This window comes from Bombus affinis, chromosome 12, assembly GCF_024516045.1.
Source record: "Bombus affinis isolate iyBomAffi1 chromosome 12, iyBomAffi1.2, whole genome shotgun sequence".
Classification (NCBI taxonomy): Eukaryota; Metazoa; Arthropoda; class Insecta; order Hymenoptera; family Apidae; genus Bombus; species Bombus affinis.
In genome coordinates this window covers 9,542,435-9,559,936 of record NC_066355.1, presented here as the reverse complement: position 1 = coordinate 9,559,936, position 17,502 = coordinate 9,542,435, and the positions used below count along the sequence as shown (strand labels likewise).

General features: G+C 38.5%; 2 protein-coding genes across 4 annotated transcripts in view; one reads left to right on the top strand and one right to left on the bottom strand.

Moving 5' to 3' along the window:
- The first annotated feature begins 173 nt into the window (after positions 1-173).
- LOC126922667 (CAD protein) overlaps positions 174-17,502 on the top strand; it is a 22,764-nt gene continuing 5,435 nt past the window's right edge. The window contains exons 1-17 of one of the 3 annotated variants that reach the window (XR_007712895.1): positions 174-456; positions 1,118-1,256; positions 1,454-1,739; positions 2,109-2,425; positions 2,845-3,415; positions 3,530-3,763; positions 4,012-4,656; positions 4,797-5,349; positions 5,692-6,067; positions 6,359-6,785; positions 6,911-7,109; positions 7,460-7,611; positions 7,689-7,793; positions 15,016-15,264; positions 16,208-16,459; positions 17,019-17,183; positions 17,287-17,448. Coding sequence is in view for 2 of the 3 variants with exons in the window: in XM_050735447.1 (XP_050591404.1) it covers positions 336-456; positions 1,118-1,256; positions 1,454-1,739; positions 2,109-2,425; positions 2,845-3,415; positions 3,530-3,763; positions 4,012-4,656; positions 4,797-5,349; positions 5,692-6,067; positions 6,359-6,785; positions 6,911-7,109; positions 7,460-7,611; positions 7,689-7,793; positions 15,016-15,264; positions 16,208-16,459; positions 17,019-17,183; positions 17,287-17,448 (4,953 nt within the window). In the remaining variant the exon portion in view is untranslated. The remainder of the gene's footprint in view (positions 457-1,117; positions 1,257-1,453; positions 1,740-2,108; positions 2,426-2,844; positions 3,416-3,529; positions 3,764-4,011; positions 4,657-4,796; positions 5,350-5,691; positions 6,068-6,358; positions 6,786-6,910; positions 7,110-7,459; positions 7,612-7,688; positions 7,794-15,015; positions 15,265-16,207; positions 16,460-17,018; positions 17,184-17,286; positions 17,449-17,502) is intronic. The other 2 variants (XM_050735447.1, XM_050735446.1) reach the window with 2 other exon arrangements.
- Positions 8,984-14,109, bottom strand: LOC126922686 (uncharacterized). The gene is made up of 4 exons (XM_050735485.1): positions 13,410-14,109; positions 12,109-12,413; positions 10,251-12,028; positions 8,984-9,890 (listed from the first exon to the last, which is right to left on the bottom strand). Exons 1-4 carry the CDS (start codon positions 13,631-13,633, stop codon positions 9,276-9,278), a joined length of 2,922 nt encoding a protein of 973 aa, XP_050591442.1. The 5' UTR covers positions 13,634-14,109; the 3' UTR covers positions 8,984-9,275.

Sequence of the window (17,502 nt, the reverse complement as noted above, 5' to 3'; positions counted from 1 at the left end):
TTTCAAATTCAAATCCGTTGAGGAGTTACAACATGGCGCTTGCTCTGATCGTAATATTCCTGAAATTAAAACCAATGTATCGGACTGATCAGATCACGTGACATGCGCGTAGAATCGTACGCGCAACAAGCGGGTGGACAGTTAGACACCTATCGGCTGGAAGCAGATTTTGTGGCGCTGCATGCAGGCCTTGACCAGGCTAAACGATCTCATACTCGTGAGACATGACACTCCAATATCTGATACTCAACGTATAAAGCGTATCTACGACCCATAATACGAGCAGTGTTCAGCGGGTCGAGAACACGCTCAGTACTCCGTGAAAATATTGAAAAATGTCTGAGCGTGCGACCGTTTCTGATCGTATATCTAAAACAGTCTATCTTTTACTCGAAGATGGTTCTGTCTTCGCGGGAAGACATTTCGGCGCGGAAAAACCGGTTGATGGTGAAGTAGGTGAGTGTCGGAACACGTGCTCGTCCATTGTATTGAATATGTAGCACGTGCACGATTCTTGTAACGATCGTTTCGACCGTCGTCGTTTACCTTTCGTCGTACTTTTCATTTCATTATGATCGTCGTTCTTCTTTACTACCATGTGATTATGTTTTCACGCTTCGACGAGAAGAACGATATGCGCCTTGTGAAAATGGATGATTAAAGAGCCACGTGGGACTATTCCATAGCCTGTACTAGCTTATCGTTCGCTGGAGAACATTATCTTCGCACGTTCGGTATTAGTTCTGGAAGAATTCATACGGAAAATATGTTTACGCATAGAATACAAAGATAACGTTGTTTATATTTACTGTGGTGTCTATATTCGTATCTATTCTAAAAATTCTAGTTTCATCCTATTGAAATTTGTGTGAATTCATTTCGTACGATGTATACTCGATTGCTTCTCTAAATATATTCGGCGATTTAAAATCGTAGTCGTGTATGTTTACATTAGATTTTCGTATTTCAGTAGATCAAATCGAAGATAAAAGCGCTGTCTCTAATTACACGGTTGTTTTCATCTGGTGTTTGTATAGTTGGGAAGTTACGGCTAGAATTTTTACAAGGGATATTGTATACGAAACGTGTACTGTCCACACTGATACATTTCTTACAGTGTTTCAGACTGGTATGGTGGGCTACCCAGAATCACTCACAGATCCTTCTTACCACGCTCAAATTTTAGTGCTGACGTATCCGATAATTGGAAATTATGGAGTATTTGACGACGAGGTGGACAACCATAAAATACCATAGTAAGAGTTTCAAAAGTAATAACTGCTAGTTAATAGCTCGAGCAAAAAATTTCGTTTGGAAATCCATTCGTTGAAAATCTGTTTACCTTTCGCGATTACCTTGATTTTTCTTCGATACTCTGTTATTGTTACAAATATCTAAAAATAGATAAATTTCTTAGCATCGATGATCGTAATAAACATGTTTGCCATTACAGTTGGTTCGAATCTCATCGAATTTGGGTGGCTGCTCTGGTGGTCGGTGAGATATGCGAAACACCGAGCCACTGGCGGCAAACCAGGACGCTGTCCAAATGGATGAAGGAACAAAATATACCAGGCATATACGAAATCGATACCAGAGCTCTGACAAAGATTATTCGCGAGAAAGGCACTATATTAGGCAGAATCGTGTTCGATCCATTAGTTTCTAATCCCGTTGCTTCCTTGATTCCTCCGATAGCGGACCCGAACAATAGACATCTCGTCGCGGAAGTGGTCCAGGTACACAACAACGCTATTTATCCCTTCGAATTCGACGCTTTATTTCACTTCACCGTTTTTTATTTTAACGTACAAAGCTTTTTTCTATTTTTAATTTAAACGCGTATTCTAGTTTAGAATTTCTTTTTAATTAAAAATCGATGTTATGTCAGTTATATGACACTTGATACGAGCTCGATCATTTTTCATGCGTGTAATTTTCAATGTACTTTAAAAAAAAAAAAAAAAAAAAAAAAAAACTATGAAATCTAATACGAACCATTTGAAATAAGGTATCGAACGCTGTTCAGACAGCAAAGGGTTAAACTTCAAAGTTACTCCGAGCCTTTGGTCTTCCGTTCAAATTGATTATCGATCATTGAATTTCAGCCTATACAAAGGACATACAATTCCGCTGGTTATCCTCGCATATGCGTAATAGATTGCGGTCTAAAGTACAATCAATTGAGATGCTTGATTAGTCGAGGTGCTCGCGTAGACGTTGTGCCATGGAATTACGATTTAAACAATGCCACTTACGACGGCTTGTTTCTTAGCAATGGACCAGGCGATCCGAGCAAGTGCGAAACAACGGTGGAAAGTATTCGATCCATCCTGAAATCCGACATACAAAAACCGATTTTTGGTATTTGCTTGGGCCATCAGTTGCTCTGCATCGCCGCCGGTTGCGTCACATATAAGATGAAGTATGTATTCTTCTGCTTGCCCCTAATTGCACGAGTGTGCGATTAGTATACCGTTTCAATTCTCGTCTTGGTGATCCTATTATTTTCTCAAAAGTAGCTAGCACACGCTAACAGGAAAACGATGTTACACTGACTTACGAGAGTATTTGAACACTTACCATACAAAACTTTTACGTACATACATTCATAATACATTCGTACAAGTGTATCATACTTTCATATAAAATGAATTTTTCTTCTATTTTTATTTACTCGAAGTACTATTCGGTTCAATAATAAATTTGTTTACTGGCTTAGACATGTTATTTATTCTTTATATAAATAGCTCTTTTAATAAAACGCGAGTGAATTCATTATATCTATTTAGTAGTTCTGTTTTGTGGAAAAATTCTTGTGTTAAATACATTTGTTACATATAGTTACGGCAACCGTGGTCACAATCAACCAGTCACGCACCACGGAACCGGTCGTTGTTACATGACCTCGCAGAATCATGGATTTGCAGTCGATGCAAAACAATTACCAGATAATTGGGAGCCACTCTTCACCAATACCAACGACAATAGCAACGAAGGTGTCGTACATTCGACGCTTCCTTACTTTTCCGTTCAGTTTCATCCGGAGCACACTGCCGGTCCTCAAGATCTGGAATGCCTGTTCGATGTATTTTTGCAAGCCGTGATCGACAATGCCAGCAAAAGACAATCAATTTCTATGAAGGAAAGACTTATTAAAAAACTGAGATACAGTAGCGACAACATGATAGATTTACCTATACGACCGAAAAAAGTGTTGATCTTGGGATCGGGTGGTCTGAGTATCGGTCAAGCTGGTGAATTCGATTATTCCGGATCGCAAGCGATCAAGGCGTTACGCGAAGAATGCGTGCAAACGTTACTGATCAATCCAAATATAGCGACCGTGCAAACGTCAAAAGGCATGGCGGATAAGGTTTACTTTCTGCCGATTATACCGGAATACGTTGAACAGGTATATTGGTATAATTGAATCCTGAAGAATTCTAAAGAGCAGTCGCTTTTCTTTTCTGGCTAATTTTGATGAACTCGGAGTGGACGTAGAATTTTATGTCTTTGAATATTTCAGGTAATACAATCGGAGCGACCCGATGGTGTCCTCTTGACATTTGGCGGACAGACTGCTCTCAATTGTGGCGTTGAACTCGAGAAGAATGGAGTATTTAAGAAATATAATATCAGAATTTTAGGAACACCTATACAGTCGATCATAGCGACGGAAGATAGAAAGATCTTCGCAGAACGTATCGCGGAGATCAATGAAAATGTGGCGCCAAGTGCGGCGGTCTATTCTATCGAAGAGGTAAGAGAATCGCGAGAGCTCATCTTCGGCGATCTATACTTTCGGAAAATACAGATTCCTACACAGGCTATCGGTGCCTTTCGAAAGTACAATCTATTCACTGAGTTTTGAAATTTCACAGTTTATTCGTTATCGATATTCAATTGATTATTCACTGAAAGGAGGATATTTATTGATTTTTCTGGAAATTGAAAAGTAATTACAACTATTATTATTTACGATACTATCACTATTATTATTTCAATCAGGCATTAGATGCAGCAGAAAAATTGGGCTACCCAGTAATGGCTAGAGCAGCGTTTTCTCTTGGAGGATTGGGATCCGGTTTCGCGAACTCCAAGAAAGAACTACGAAACCTCGCGCAACAAGCGTTCGCTCATTCGACTCAATTGATCATCGATAAATCATTGAAAGGCTGGAAAGAGGTGGAATACGAGGTCGTTCGGGATGCGTACGACAATTGTATCACTGTTTGCAACATGGAGAACGTGGATCCTCTTGGCATCCATACCGGAGAATCGATCGTAATCGCTCCGAGTCAAACACTGTCTAATATGGAATATAATATGCTTCGGACGACCGCTATCAATGTGATTAGACACTTTGGAATTGTCGGCGAATGCAACATTCAATACGCGCTGAATCCAAACACCAAGGAGTATTATATAATCGAAGTAAATGCCAGATTATCTCGTAGTTCGGCATTAGCGAGCAAAGCTACCGGTTATCCGTTGGCTTACGTAGCCGCAAAACTTGCTCTTGGTATTCGTTTGCCAGATATCCATAATTCCGTTACAGGAAAGACTACAGCTTGTTTCGAGCCTAGTTTAGATTATTGTGTGGTTAAAATACCGAGATGGGATCTGAGCAAATTTCAACGAGTCAGTACAAAGGTATACATATTAGATCGGTACATAAATTTGTACAATTTTCTTCTTTTTTTAAATATAATTATTTAATGCAAGATGATGTTCGCAACTGAGCCAAACCATAGCATAAAAATTGTAAAACGACAAACTTAAAATGATTTTAGATTGGTAGCTCCATGAAAAGCGTGGGAGAAGTGATGGCGATTGGTCGCAAATTCGAAGAAGCTTTTCAGAAAGCGTTGAGGATGGTTGACGAGAACATCAATGGTTTCGACCCGTATGTGAAAAGTCCCAACGACGAAGAATTGGAAAAGCCAACTGATAAAAGAATGTTCGTCCTTGCAGCGTCCATAAAGGCTGGATATACGATCGATCGATTATACGAACTTACAAAAATAGACAGGTGGTTTTTACACAAGATGAAAAATATTATCGATTATTACTTAGTATTGGAGAGTACAGATCATACAAAGTTATCGCACGAGGTTTTACTACGAGCGAAGCAAATTGGATTTTCCGATAAACAGATAGCGGCTGCGGTTAAGAGTTCGGAATTAGCAGTTAGAATACAAAGACAGGAGAGTAATATACGACCAATGGTCAAACAGATAGACACAGTTGCAGCGGAATGGCCAGCGACGACGAATTACCTTTATTTGACATATAATGGCACTACGCACGATGTAGAATTTCCTGGCGGATACACCATGGTTATAGGCAAGTAATGAAGAAACTTAATCAAAAAGTGGACATGCAAAAAGACAGACTAAAATTCCTTTTCATGATCATAACGTGAAATGTTGCGTTAACGTAGGATTGGCTCTTATCGAATTACTGATATAACGCTAATTTCTTACAAATAAATAGAAAGAACATAACAAACTTTTAATGCTATTAAATTATCTAGAATTATTTTTTTACTTGATTTTTCCTTGTTTTATTAAAAATGACTTTTCTGGGAAGTAGAATTTATCTATTAACAAAGCAGTTCGAATGTCAAAAACAATTGGGGAATTGGGTATGTTTTTAATGAATAATCGTGAATAACATTCTCCTTAGGATCTGGAGTTTACAGAATCGGTAGTTCCGTAGAATTCGACTGGTGTGCCGTTAGTTGTTTGCGCGAATTACGAAACTTGGGAAGAAAGACGATTATGGTGAACTACAATCCGGAAACAGTTAGTACCGACTACGACATGAGCGATCGATTGTACTTCGAAGAAATATCGTTCGAAGTTGTGATGGATATTTACGATCACGAATGTCCAGAAGGAATAATTTTATCGATGGGCGGCCAATTGCCCAACAATATCGCTATGGATCTTCACAGACAACAAGCTAGAATTCTTGGCACTTCACCGGAATCTGTCGATGGAGCTGAAAATCGTTTCAAATTTTCTCGTATGTTGGATGGCATTGGAATTTCGCAACCCAGGTAAATCATTATTAATGCAACTTATGACGAATTATTTTTTTTTACGAAAATTATACAAAAATACACAGAATTCGTTTAGTTTAGAAATATGCATAGAGTAAACAAAGCACGTTATAATATTTAATCAATAAACCAAATTTCTATTTTAGGTCCTACATTTTTTGAAACCATGTTTTTGAAAATATAATTATCTGCGTAAAAGTCCGCGGTCTAGTTATCGCATTTCTAATATTACTCGCACGTAGTCGTATATCAAAGTATTAATCTAATGTAAATATAATGATCGTTCAGGTGGAAGGAGCTGACCAACTTGAAGTCCGCGATCGAATTTTGCGAAGAAGTCGGCTATCCGTGTTTAGTGCGCCCTTCTTACGTATTGAGCGGTGCAGCTATGAACGTGGCCCATTCGCATAACGACCTCGAGTCGTATTTGAAAAGCGCCAGCGAAGTGAACAAGGAGCATCCAGTGGTTATATCAAAGTTTATTCTCGAGGCGAAGGAGATAGACGTCGATGCAGTTGCGTATGATGGAATTATTCTTTGCATGGCGGTATCAGAACACGTGGAGAACGCTGGTGTTCATTCGGGTGACGCTACTTTGGTCACACCACCTCAGGATATCAACGCAGAGACCTTGGCGAAGATTAAAATGATGTCCAAGGCCATTGCCGCGTCTCTTGGCGTCACTGGTCCCTTTAACATGCAATTGATCGCAAAGGTAAATTTTTTGGAAAGAAGTTTCCAAATCAGAATGACGCGGCGATATTCATTCGGCGGTATTTATAGTCGATTCCTCGAAGTAATATTGAAATGTTGAGGAAGAAAAATAAATTTTGTCGACAGGACAACGAGCTGAAAGTCATCGAGTGCAACGTTAGAGTATCAAGATCTTTCCCGTTCGTGTCGAAAACACTGGATCATAATTTCGTAGCTATGGCCACGCGACTGATCGTCGGCGAGCCTGTGGATCCAGTGGACGTACTTGCTGGATGTGGCAAAGTCGGTGTAAAAGTGCCACAATTTTCTTTCTCGCGTCTTGCTGGTAAGCGCGTATCTTGCGACACGATGTCGTTTATGCCACGCTACGAACAAAGTATCTTGCCACGGTATATCGTTTCTGCAACACTATACACGGAATATTTTGCGTTTATTCTTCGCTGTTTCCAATTGAATATCGCTTACTAGCTTTTGCCTAGATATTCTGTGTCCATATCGATTTATAGCCATCTTTTACTTTCTGAAATCCTTTTTTAAAAAATTATTTTTTCAATAAATGGTTTGTATTTTCTATATGCAACAAACCAAGTGAAAAAGCCTTATGGATCCTGTGGCACGTTAAAATATTCTTTCTTAAAATATGAACCTGAAGAATAACGCTTTACGATTGTATAGGTGCCGACGTAATGTTAGGAGTTGAGATGGTATCCACAGGGGAAGTCGCCTGTTTCGGAGACAATCGGTACGAGGCTTACTTGAAGGGAATGATGAGTACCGGTTTTCATATACCACAGAAAGGCATCCTGCTCTCGATTGGAAGTTTCAAGGTATTTCATTCTGCCACGTAGAGATTTGATGATTATCAACGATTGGTGCAATGTCCCAGCGTGGTTCTTGATTACAGCACAAAATGGAACTGTTACCCTCTATTCGTAGTCTTCACAAGATGGGTTATAAATTATACGCCAGCATGGGGACCGCAGATTTCTACACAGAGCACGGAGTAGAGGTAATGAGTATTCTCTATTAGAAACTTAAAATATATATTTAAATATTTACAGTTACAATTCATACGAACGTGTGTTAAGGTTGACTTAAAAGAATATCCTAAAACTTAATATAATACTAACCGCTAATAGTTCGATACTTTCGTTAGAATTAATGCATACGTTGCGTCGCTTTAATCGTTTAATTCTAATGGCTTTAACGCAACTGTTGCGTGTCGACGAGATAACTGAGAAATATACAAAAGGAAGCGATAGATATGATCTACATCATTCCACATTGATCTACATTATTAATTATCTCTTATCTGATATCGTTAAACCGTTGAGAACTGTAAGAATTCGAAGAGTTAGATTACTTAACTTAGAAATTTGTAACTTCATTTAAATTTGCTACTAATCTTATACAAAACTTATACAAAACATTATAATAATCTATAATCAAACGATACTATTCGAAGGTTAGAAGACAGTCATTCCTAATGACAAAAAATTATAATTACAAAAGTGGAACAGCTATATTTTAGCATTATTAAATGTCATTTTATCACGTTTGTCTTGCTATATTAGAAATCTCTTTATTAGAAAGGAATTTTAATTAATATTTGATTAACACTTCCGCCGTTACTAAAATTCTGCAAATATAAAAATTCTATTACATGTAACTTCTAGATTGTTTGAATGAATCACGGTCAGAAATATATAAATGACTACGTAGTATCATTGCACGATATTGCAATATCTGATGAAGACTAAAACTACATAGTTGCGTTAGTAATATTACCGAGACGATCGATGGACGCAACATATGCATAAAAAATAACAGCGTAAGTGTTAAACAAGTCGCCAATTGAATCCATTAATCTGGACGTGATCAATCATAATGTAACAAATAAGACGAATAGGCAGTGGGGAAAATTGGTGAACTCTAATTACAAAGTGTGTCCCAGGTTCTTTATCAGAAAACGTAGCTACCTTACTCTGTGGATAGAAATAAAAATACACCATATAAAATCATAAGCGATGATATTGCAAATCCCAATGATAAAATTCACTTTAGAATCTACTACTGTTTGTGCAATTATGTTGCTACGAACAAACTTATGAAAATAAGCGAACTGTTTCTTGAGAATTGAACGTTAATCGTGTGTACTTATGTAATGAAACTGAGAAATTGAGAAAAAAGTGTAGCTGATCAGTTTAACAACCGAGAGGTTCGTTTATTTGTTATAGTTGTACTTATACAATACACTAACACTATTTGGTTCAAAGAAACCTGGGATACCCTAAGTAAACTTTCCGTCCTCCAATTAGTCCAGATAAATGGAGTTCTACTTATGCGATTAATTTTTCTAGATAAGCAATTAAGAATCGCGTCCAATTATCTGTAAGTATAAATAACATTAAATAACAATAAATTACAGATTACTTGCAAAAGGTTGAGGAATTTATTAGGTAACGAAGGAATTAGTCGTGCGTGTTCGCTTCTAAATGTACGTGGATTCACTTCCTGAAAGTTTTTGAAGACGAAGAGGCGGTTTGTTTGGTTGACGTTCATTGGTTTCCAATTTTGACACATGATTTTTGCTTATTGAACTTTGAGCGGCTACCTTATCATTCGTAACTTCTAAATTTAATTCGTTCGGCTCTTCGTAATGCCTTTCGTGAACGATTACTTTAACATCTTGAACGTTAACTTGCTTTTGTGGCAATTTCAGGCTCGGCCTAGGAATTGGCTCGATGGTTTTCCGTCGAACTTGATTCGACGAATTTGATTCTTGCATGAAACGATTGTTTAACGATCCAACGTATATGGCGTTCTTTGGATTTCTCTCCGGAGTATCTGGAGGTTGATTTCCTGGCTCGGAAACAGCTACTTTCTTCCTGATAACTTTGATCTTGTCGCGATAAGCTAGCGCATCTTCCGTATATCTTTGACGCTCGAAAAGTAATATGGATAGCCTGTCCGCGTGATCAAGGTACACCTTTTTCTGTCGATATGCTTGGTACTGATTACATCGTTCGGCAATTTGGATGAAATGCCGTATGAAGAAGCCTAAAAGAATGCACAACCTCGGTCCCTCCAAGTCAGCGCAACGTGTCTGTAAAAAGATAGAGACAAATAGAGTAGTAGTTTTTCTATAATCCAGAGATCATCCTATATCATTGGCAGATAAGATTAAGTATTGCGGAACACAAATAACTGAATAGTATTGTTCCTTATCGAATATACAGCGAAAAATATTAATTACGTTGTCGGTCAAATCTTTTCAGAGAAATAGAGTCGTTGAGGTTGATCAATAACAATTTTGAGAAAAAAGGTATTTCGTGATATACATATGTACGACTCTCGAACACGGTACAACGAGAACGTACGTCCTCGAAATAAAATATGTCATTCGATGGCGAGTGTTTTAGATAAAAGCGTCGATAGAAACAGCTTATCAGAAAATAGATCTTACAGCGATTTCGATGATAGAGTCTGTGGCCTTGCGAGGGACAATTAACGACTTATTGGTGATCAACCTGATGGATGCGTTGTGTCCTTGTTCCCTCGCCATGTCCCAAAAGCCTCTTACATCGTATCTTTCATTCTGCTCGGTAGGATTCTCGTACGTTTGATATATCGGAACCGGAACGTGTTGAGTCAGTTTCGGATTAACCAACGTCAACGTGTCAGCCGTCAATATCTTCAGTAACATCTCATAGTCCAATCTCGGGAAGAAATCGTCACTGTATCGAATGTTTTCCATTGCATGAAAAACGTACATTATCGGATTCTCTGTGATGCGTTTCAATTGTTTCTGCGTGTGCAGCAAATGGTTAGCGGGTATCGTTTGAAAGAGATTCCTACTTTTGATGAAGTAATCGTTAAGCCTAGGTTCGCATTGACTAATGTTGCTATACAGAGAATTCAGAAACATTAACAAACACTCTCCCAATCTACTATCTGGCCATTTCGATGGGTTCGCGTACTCTTCGATCATCCAAAATAATTTGTGCCTGATATGAGCAGTGGTTAGACCGAACATAGTATCAAAAATAGGTCTGAGGAAAGTCTTGTGAAGCATCAGAGCGATCAAATACACTTGTATTTGGGCCTGTGTCATGCAGGTTTCAAGGTATCTTTCGGCTGCAGGGAACGTGAGCTGCCATTGCAGATCCTCGAGGAGATTGATATTTTCACCCTCCGGCACGAAGCCTTCCGGAACGACGTAGCATCCAAAGTCTTTAACCTTATCCACGTCGTTGTTATTTGGCCAGGTATGTCGTGTCCTCACCAGCCATTCTTCGGCGCAGTTAGGCCACTCCAACCAAATCGCAGGGATGATCTCGTATTGTTCCACTTTACTGTACTTCAACGTTTCGGCGATCATGATTTTGTCACAATAGAGCACGCACCCTCCTTGTTTGGTATTCTTCACGGATTCCTTATCAAAATTCAACGACTCTCCCAACCAATGTATAAACACCTTCATAAAGTGATTCATAAACTCGGTGCTGCTTATATAAAACAAATTATAGTTGTATCGGCTCAAGACCATTTTAATTCTTCGTTGTTTATGATCCAGCTTTTGCAACCTTTCTGCTTTCGGATCGTAGAGATTCCCATCGGACGTATACGTGATTTTCTTGAAACAACGACGCGGAAACTCTCCGTTCGTTATCCAACATTCGTCTAGCTCGTCGTAGCTAGAGCTCTGAGAGAATTGGGAGTTCCGACTCGGATTGCAACTGCTATCGCTGCTATATGCGTAATTGTCGGATCGATATCCAGAACTGTTGCTGCTCGTGGGATCTTGACTGTTAGGTCCTTGGATCTTTTGTCGCGGCTCTTGTTTCTCCCATCGACGACTCCCTCGGTTCAGTAATTCCTCCTTCGTCTGTGGTCTTTTGTTCGGACGTTTTCTTTCTTCCGCATCGGAGGACCCATTGTCGTAATCAGGCTCCTCTACGATTTTCCTACTACGATTGGAATGTAAAAAGCTTCCATTCCCGACTTCCTCGTCACACAGATTGGGCAAAGATCTCGAATGCTTGAAATTAGAGTTCTTAACCATCTCTGATTTAGATTTGCTAGAACTGATCGAGTGGACAGATAAATTTGATCGAGATTTTGGACCGTAGATGCTGTATAGTTCGTCGTCGTCCTCTGCTATCGATGTTAGGTCCACGTCGTCTTCTCTCGTTGCTTTCCTCGACGATGCAAAGTTGCGGAGAACCTGCAGTCGCACAGAACCTGCGACAATGTAAACGCAATTTGCTTACCCCTCGAGTATTTTACTTTATAACCAGACTACGCCACGTATCGTCACCTACCTTGTTGTTTCGTTGGTTTCAACAATATGTTATATACAGTTGTATTGTTCACGTTACTATAGTGCGACGGCGGATAGTTTTCTTCCACGATGTCAATGTTATTGTGAACCATGTAAATTCGAACCGGCTGCAAAGGTTCGATGGTTGGTCCAATAAAGTATTGTTGCATGGAAGTGAAACCGAGGTGATGCGCGATGTGCTCCTGAAGAATGTCTGGAAGCAGCACGTGCTTTTCAGGAGGCAAATGTTTGTTCATTTGCATCTCGCGCGACGATGCCATAATTTCCTTCACGTGCTTGATTTCTCTGAAAAACATCACTATGTATAAGATTTTATTTTCTGCTTAACCACTGATAAAATCGTATTATCACCGGTTAAAGTTATCGAGTTTGTCGTAATCGTGGCACCGATCGACGACTAAAGACTCGCTTATTTCTTCGATTATTCGGAAGAATATTTTTCCAACATACACGCTACTGTTCACGAGTATCTGTACACTTTCTGCGTTATTGCGAATATGTAAAATATATCTTTCACGTATCTTTATTTGCTCTTGCCTTCCGGCTTTGCTATTTACGTCGTGCAAAACGTACACATAAACGATAATGGTAATAATATATAAAATACGCTTTCTCTTAAATAAAACCCTTCGGTGTAATTGAAGGGATCATAACAAGAACACTTTTCCAGGTGTGCGAACGTTTCCATCTTTTTTTTAAATAAAATATTCTCCGTGTTATGTAATTCTTATAAAAATAGCTTTAATTATATCACAGAAGTATTATATTTAACTGTATCAGCGAGTTATTTAATTGGTTGTTCAACCGATCGATCGGTAATAAGTGAAAAGATAGATCATTTCTTAAAATAATATTCCTATCGTGCCGTGAATCTAAAGCTTCCTGTTTGCGATGTGTCGTGCGAGACACGCGAAGAAATATCGCTTGCTGTACGCTTCGATGCGGCGACCAGCGTGAAGCCATTTCTGTTCCATTTTGCTACGATTCATAAAACAGCAAAAATATGCGAAACAACACACATCCACGTTTCATACACTGCACGCACGCGTCTCGGTAAACCTAACTTCCGGTTCCGTAACGAGCTCCTTCATTTCCATTTGTGATTTTGCCTCAAGTCAATCGTATACAGGCGGCGGACATCGATAGAAACGATAATTAACGTTGATTAGTACAAATAAGAGAGCAACAGCTGGATAACGTTGCGAATTGCGGCCGATGTCCAGATACTTGAGAACGGTAGCGTAACACAATTAGTACGCGAGCCTTAGAACGATATCTTACTTTTCGTAATTTCGAAAGAATTGGACGCACATCATGAGATTGTTCAATACGAACATCTCGGGATTCCTTTCGATAGATTTCCTCAAAATGATCAGTTCCGGATCGTTGTATTCCTCGCTTTTTGTAGTCGAGTTCTCGCTACTTTGAACGTTGTCGCTGCTGCCACGCTTCCTGTTTCCTTTCCCCCGTAACTTCCGCTTTAGCTTCTGATTAGAATTCCCCATTTTTAATTCTCACGGAAATTACTCTCGGAAACGATCGTTTATTGTAACTAGAAACTTCCTTCCGTCACCTTGTCCGACGACAAAACGTTATTCGTTGATTCCGACACTTTAACGGAGAATCAACGTCCGCGATCATGACGCATATAAACCCGCAAAGAACACGTATTCACTCGTCGATGAGACAATAATCCAATCGTGGGGTGCCACTGCCGATAAATACTTAGCTATCGTTATCAACAGACAACAGAATAGGTTTAATCGCTCGCTATCGGCTATCGACAAGTAAGCTAAGCACGAACGGGTTTCCTACCAACAATGTCACGACTTTCTTATATCATACGCGCGCTATGATTGGAGAATGATTTTTCAATATTTCAAAGACCAAGGGTGTTAACAAGTCGAAACAAACATATCGTGATCTTAGATCGTTCGTGTTTTCTCGCAATTTCCAAACGATCATCATCTTCGAACCCAAAGAAAAACGAACCTTCATATACCGTCTTCTCTTCCGATCGTTGTTCCTTTTTTTACACTAAAATTTCAAATATTTAGCCATCGTCTCGTAACAATCTGTAAAAGATAGGGGAATTTTGAAATACTTCAACATGTATATCGAGAAAAATGCTAAGATAGTACAGTTTAACCGAACGAGTTAAATGTTGGTCGATATTTTTCGCTACATTTATTTTCTAATTACATGGAATAACCAAAATCAAGCAAAATTTCTCCTGTGTCGATATTTATCACAACATATGTAACATACGTATGCGTAAAAGCAGGATAAATTTATATTGCAATGAAACACGGCAAAAGTTTTCTAGAGTTTAATCAGTAAACGTAACTTACACATGTCCTAATCGCTATGAAGCGTAGTTGTATATGAAAAATCAGTCGAATGACTCGTATTATTCCAAAATACAAGATATTTTAATAAAAACCTCTTATTATATATAATCCGATGAGTGTCATAGATAAAGATATACTAAGAGGAAGATTGATATATCTAATCTTAATGCAGGATAAAGTGCCGGTCGGAATAATTGCGAATGAATTCTCATATATCGTATAGAACACGTTGGTCAATTTTAAACAGTAGATTACCATGTATTTTTCAGATTGGTATATGTGCTTAAATTCTCGCTGATGTATGTAAAAAATTTCTAACTCTGATATAATATTCGTTTATCACAATTCGATATCGTTTCGAAAATTCGGTGTAGCTCGTGCTATGTATTTTAAGTTTATCGTCGCATAGATACGTTAAAATATCTATCTGAAGAATGCGATAAGAAGAATTTATTGGGGAAGGGGGGAGGGGGGGAAGTTTGCAAGAAAACAATATCCGGCCGAATAAAGGAACGAATAAATGTTTTAAAAAATAGGTGGAACCCGTTCAATGGACTTTCGAGAATATCACTGTCGATGAAGATTCCAGCCCCAGTGAACTTCGACACTTGGCTGATTTCCTTTCGAAGAAACAATTCGATCTCGTCATTAATCTGCCAATGAGAAACGGCGGAGTGCGTCGTGTTTCCAATTTCATGACACATGGTTACAGGACCAGGAGACTCGCCGTCGACTATTCCGTTCCTTTAATTACAGACGTTAAATGCGCGAAATTACTCGTCGAGGTAAGTACAAATTTTCAATATTCTTCCCTTGTTACTGGATTTGATGCATAGATCGAAGTTGTTTAATAAAAGGACAAACGCTTTCAGGCGATAACGTAAAAAATTATCTAATTCATTCGCGGAGAGACTAAATAAGCTTTTTGTATAAAAACCACGAACTTCGATTCTCTTTTAAGTAAGGAATTTATGATATATTTATGCAAATATATTTTTACAAATATCTACAAACGTGGAAATAGAATTTAAGGAGGTTTGTTCCAGTTAACCATATCAAATGCTGGTAAATAATAAAAGCGGATTATAAAAGCATTGGTTTTAGGCCCCCTATTTTAACTTCAGTCCACTCGTTCGGTGTTACCAGTTCTTAAATCTCTTAGATCTCATTTTTAACACATTCTGTGTCTTATCGCCAAATAGCCGTAGTCATGATATCATATAAATCTCGTGGATTAACGAAACTTGAAAAATATCCTTGATGTTTGATTCAAACAGATACGTACACGTTTATATATCGTATATGTGCAACGATATTTCTGTCACGGTGTTATTCTATATGAATTAAACAAACAATAGAAATCGAAATACGCGTGACTCGCAAAACTATTTAAATAACAATTATCGATCATTTCTACGAATATCTTTTCATTATTACTTATCTAAATCTTATAAAGTTTTACTTAAAATGGGTTATTCATCGCGCTATGATATGCCGTGTTTCTCTGGAATCATGAAAAGCAATAAACAAACAAAAAAGATACTCTATTCTAGTCCATTTCGGAGTTAATTATATTTGTAAAAATATGAATTTGCATAAATATCCGTAATCGGATTATTAGAAATTCACGATTATTTCAGAATATTTATGAATGCTTGTACGACGATATAATCGATACAGTGATCGACAACTGACGTAACAATGAACGTTGCTTCTTCTATTGCGTAGGCTATGAGAATGCTCGGTAAACGTGCGCCTCGTATGAAAACTCATACAGATTGCATGTCATCGCGTACGATGATTAAACTTCCTGGTTTAATCGACATTCACGTACACACACGCGACCCTGGCGCTGTTTACAAAGAAGATTTCGCTTCTTGTACCGCCGCTGCTCTTGCCGGTGGTATCACGATGATCTTGGCGATGCCTAACACAAATCCCGCTGTGATGGATCATCAATCCTTTGCCATAGCAAAAGAAGTAAGAAAATAATATCGGCTTCCTTTCCGTGACAATGGAATACACCGCTCTGACCATTTAAAAGAAATCCAAATCCTCGTTTCTTTTCCTTCAGTCTCCTGGAAATTTTATATATATGCAATATTATGTCAAAAGTGGATTTATCAGATATCGAAGCACTGACGAGGTTGTAAGAATAAATATGCTATAAGGAAACAGATTAGAGGAGAATGTTATCGCGAAACTTATCTTATATTTTTATTGAAATTCTGTTCTTTGACCTAGCTACAGCCAAGTACTTGGACGTACGTGTTTGATTCTTCTTAAATCTTGAAGGAATATTTTCAACTAAGTCTTCTACGAATTTTTGCGTCACCGAGGGTATTTTGTTATACCTACGATATTTCCTTAATTTCCTACCGATAGAAAAAAAAAAAAAAAAAAACGGAGAAATAGGAAATTGTCCAAAACGCGCCCCATAGTTGCAGATATATCGTTTTAGATATTAATCAGAGCGATGTACTTCCTCTAGAAATCTCATAAATTTCATACGAATGGAACGCGTGTATTCTTTTTGCAGCGTGCAGTTTCGAACGCGAGATGCGACTATTCGATTTACGTTGGTGCCTCGTACGATAATTACGACATAATAGGCGAATTAGCTCCAGTAGCGGCTGGACTTAAAATGTATCTTAATGAGACGTTCACGAATCATCCATTGGCCGATTTCACGTCGTGGTTTAAGGTAGGTCTCGTGGATCGGATTCGTATGAAAAATTATACGCGCAGAGATTTTGTACGATTCGTGGATATGATTCTTTAGTTATGCATAGTTTCGTTGATTTCAGCATTTCCAATGTTGGCCAAGGAAATATCCTCTTTGCGTTCATGCCGAGGGCCAAACAACGGCCGCGGTCCTTTTAATGGCTGGTTTGCATAACAGGCCGATTCACGTGTGTCATGTAGCTCGGAAGGGAGAGATTCAAATAATACGCGCTGCTAAGGAAAAAGTAAGCTATTTTTACGAACTTATTCGTTATCTCTACATATCAAAAATAATACGT

Excerpts from the sequence above, each read along its gene's own strand:
- LOC126922686 (XM_050735485.1), bottom strand. The coding sequence starts at position 13,633 with ATGGGGAATTCTAATCAGAAGCTAAAGCGGAAGTTACGGGGGAAAGGA. Across the intron at positions 12,414-13,409 it reads TTCTTTCGAAATTACGAAAA|AGAAATCAAGCACGTGAAGG; the intron begins GTAAGATATCGT and ends GATGTTTTTCAG. Across the intron at positions 12,029-12,108 it reads GAAACCAACGAAACAACAAG|GTTCTGTGCGACTGCAGGTT; the intron begins GTAGGTGACGAT and ends ACATTGTCGCAG.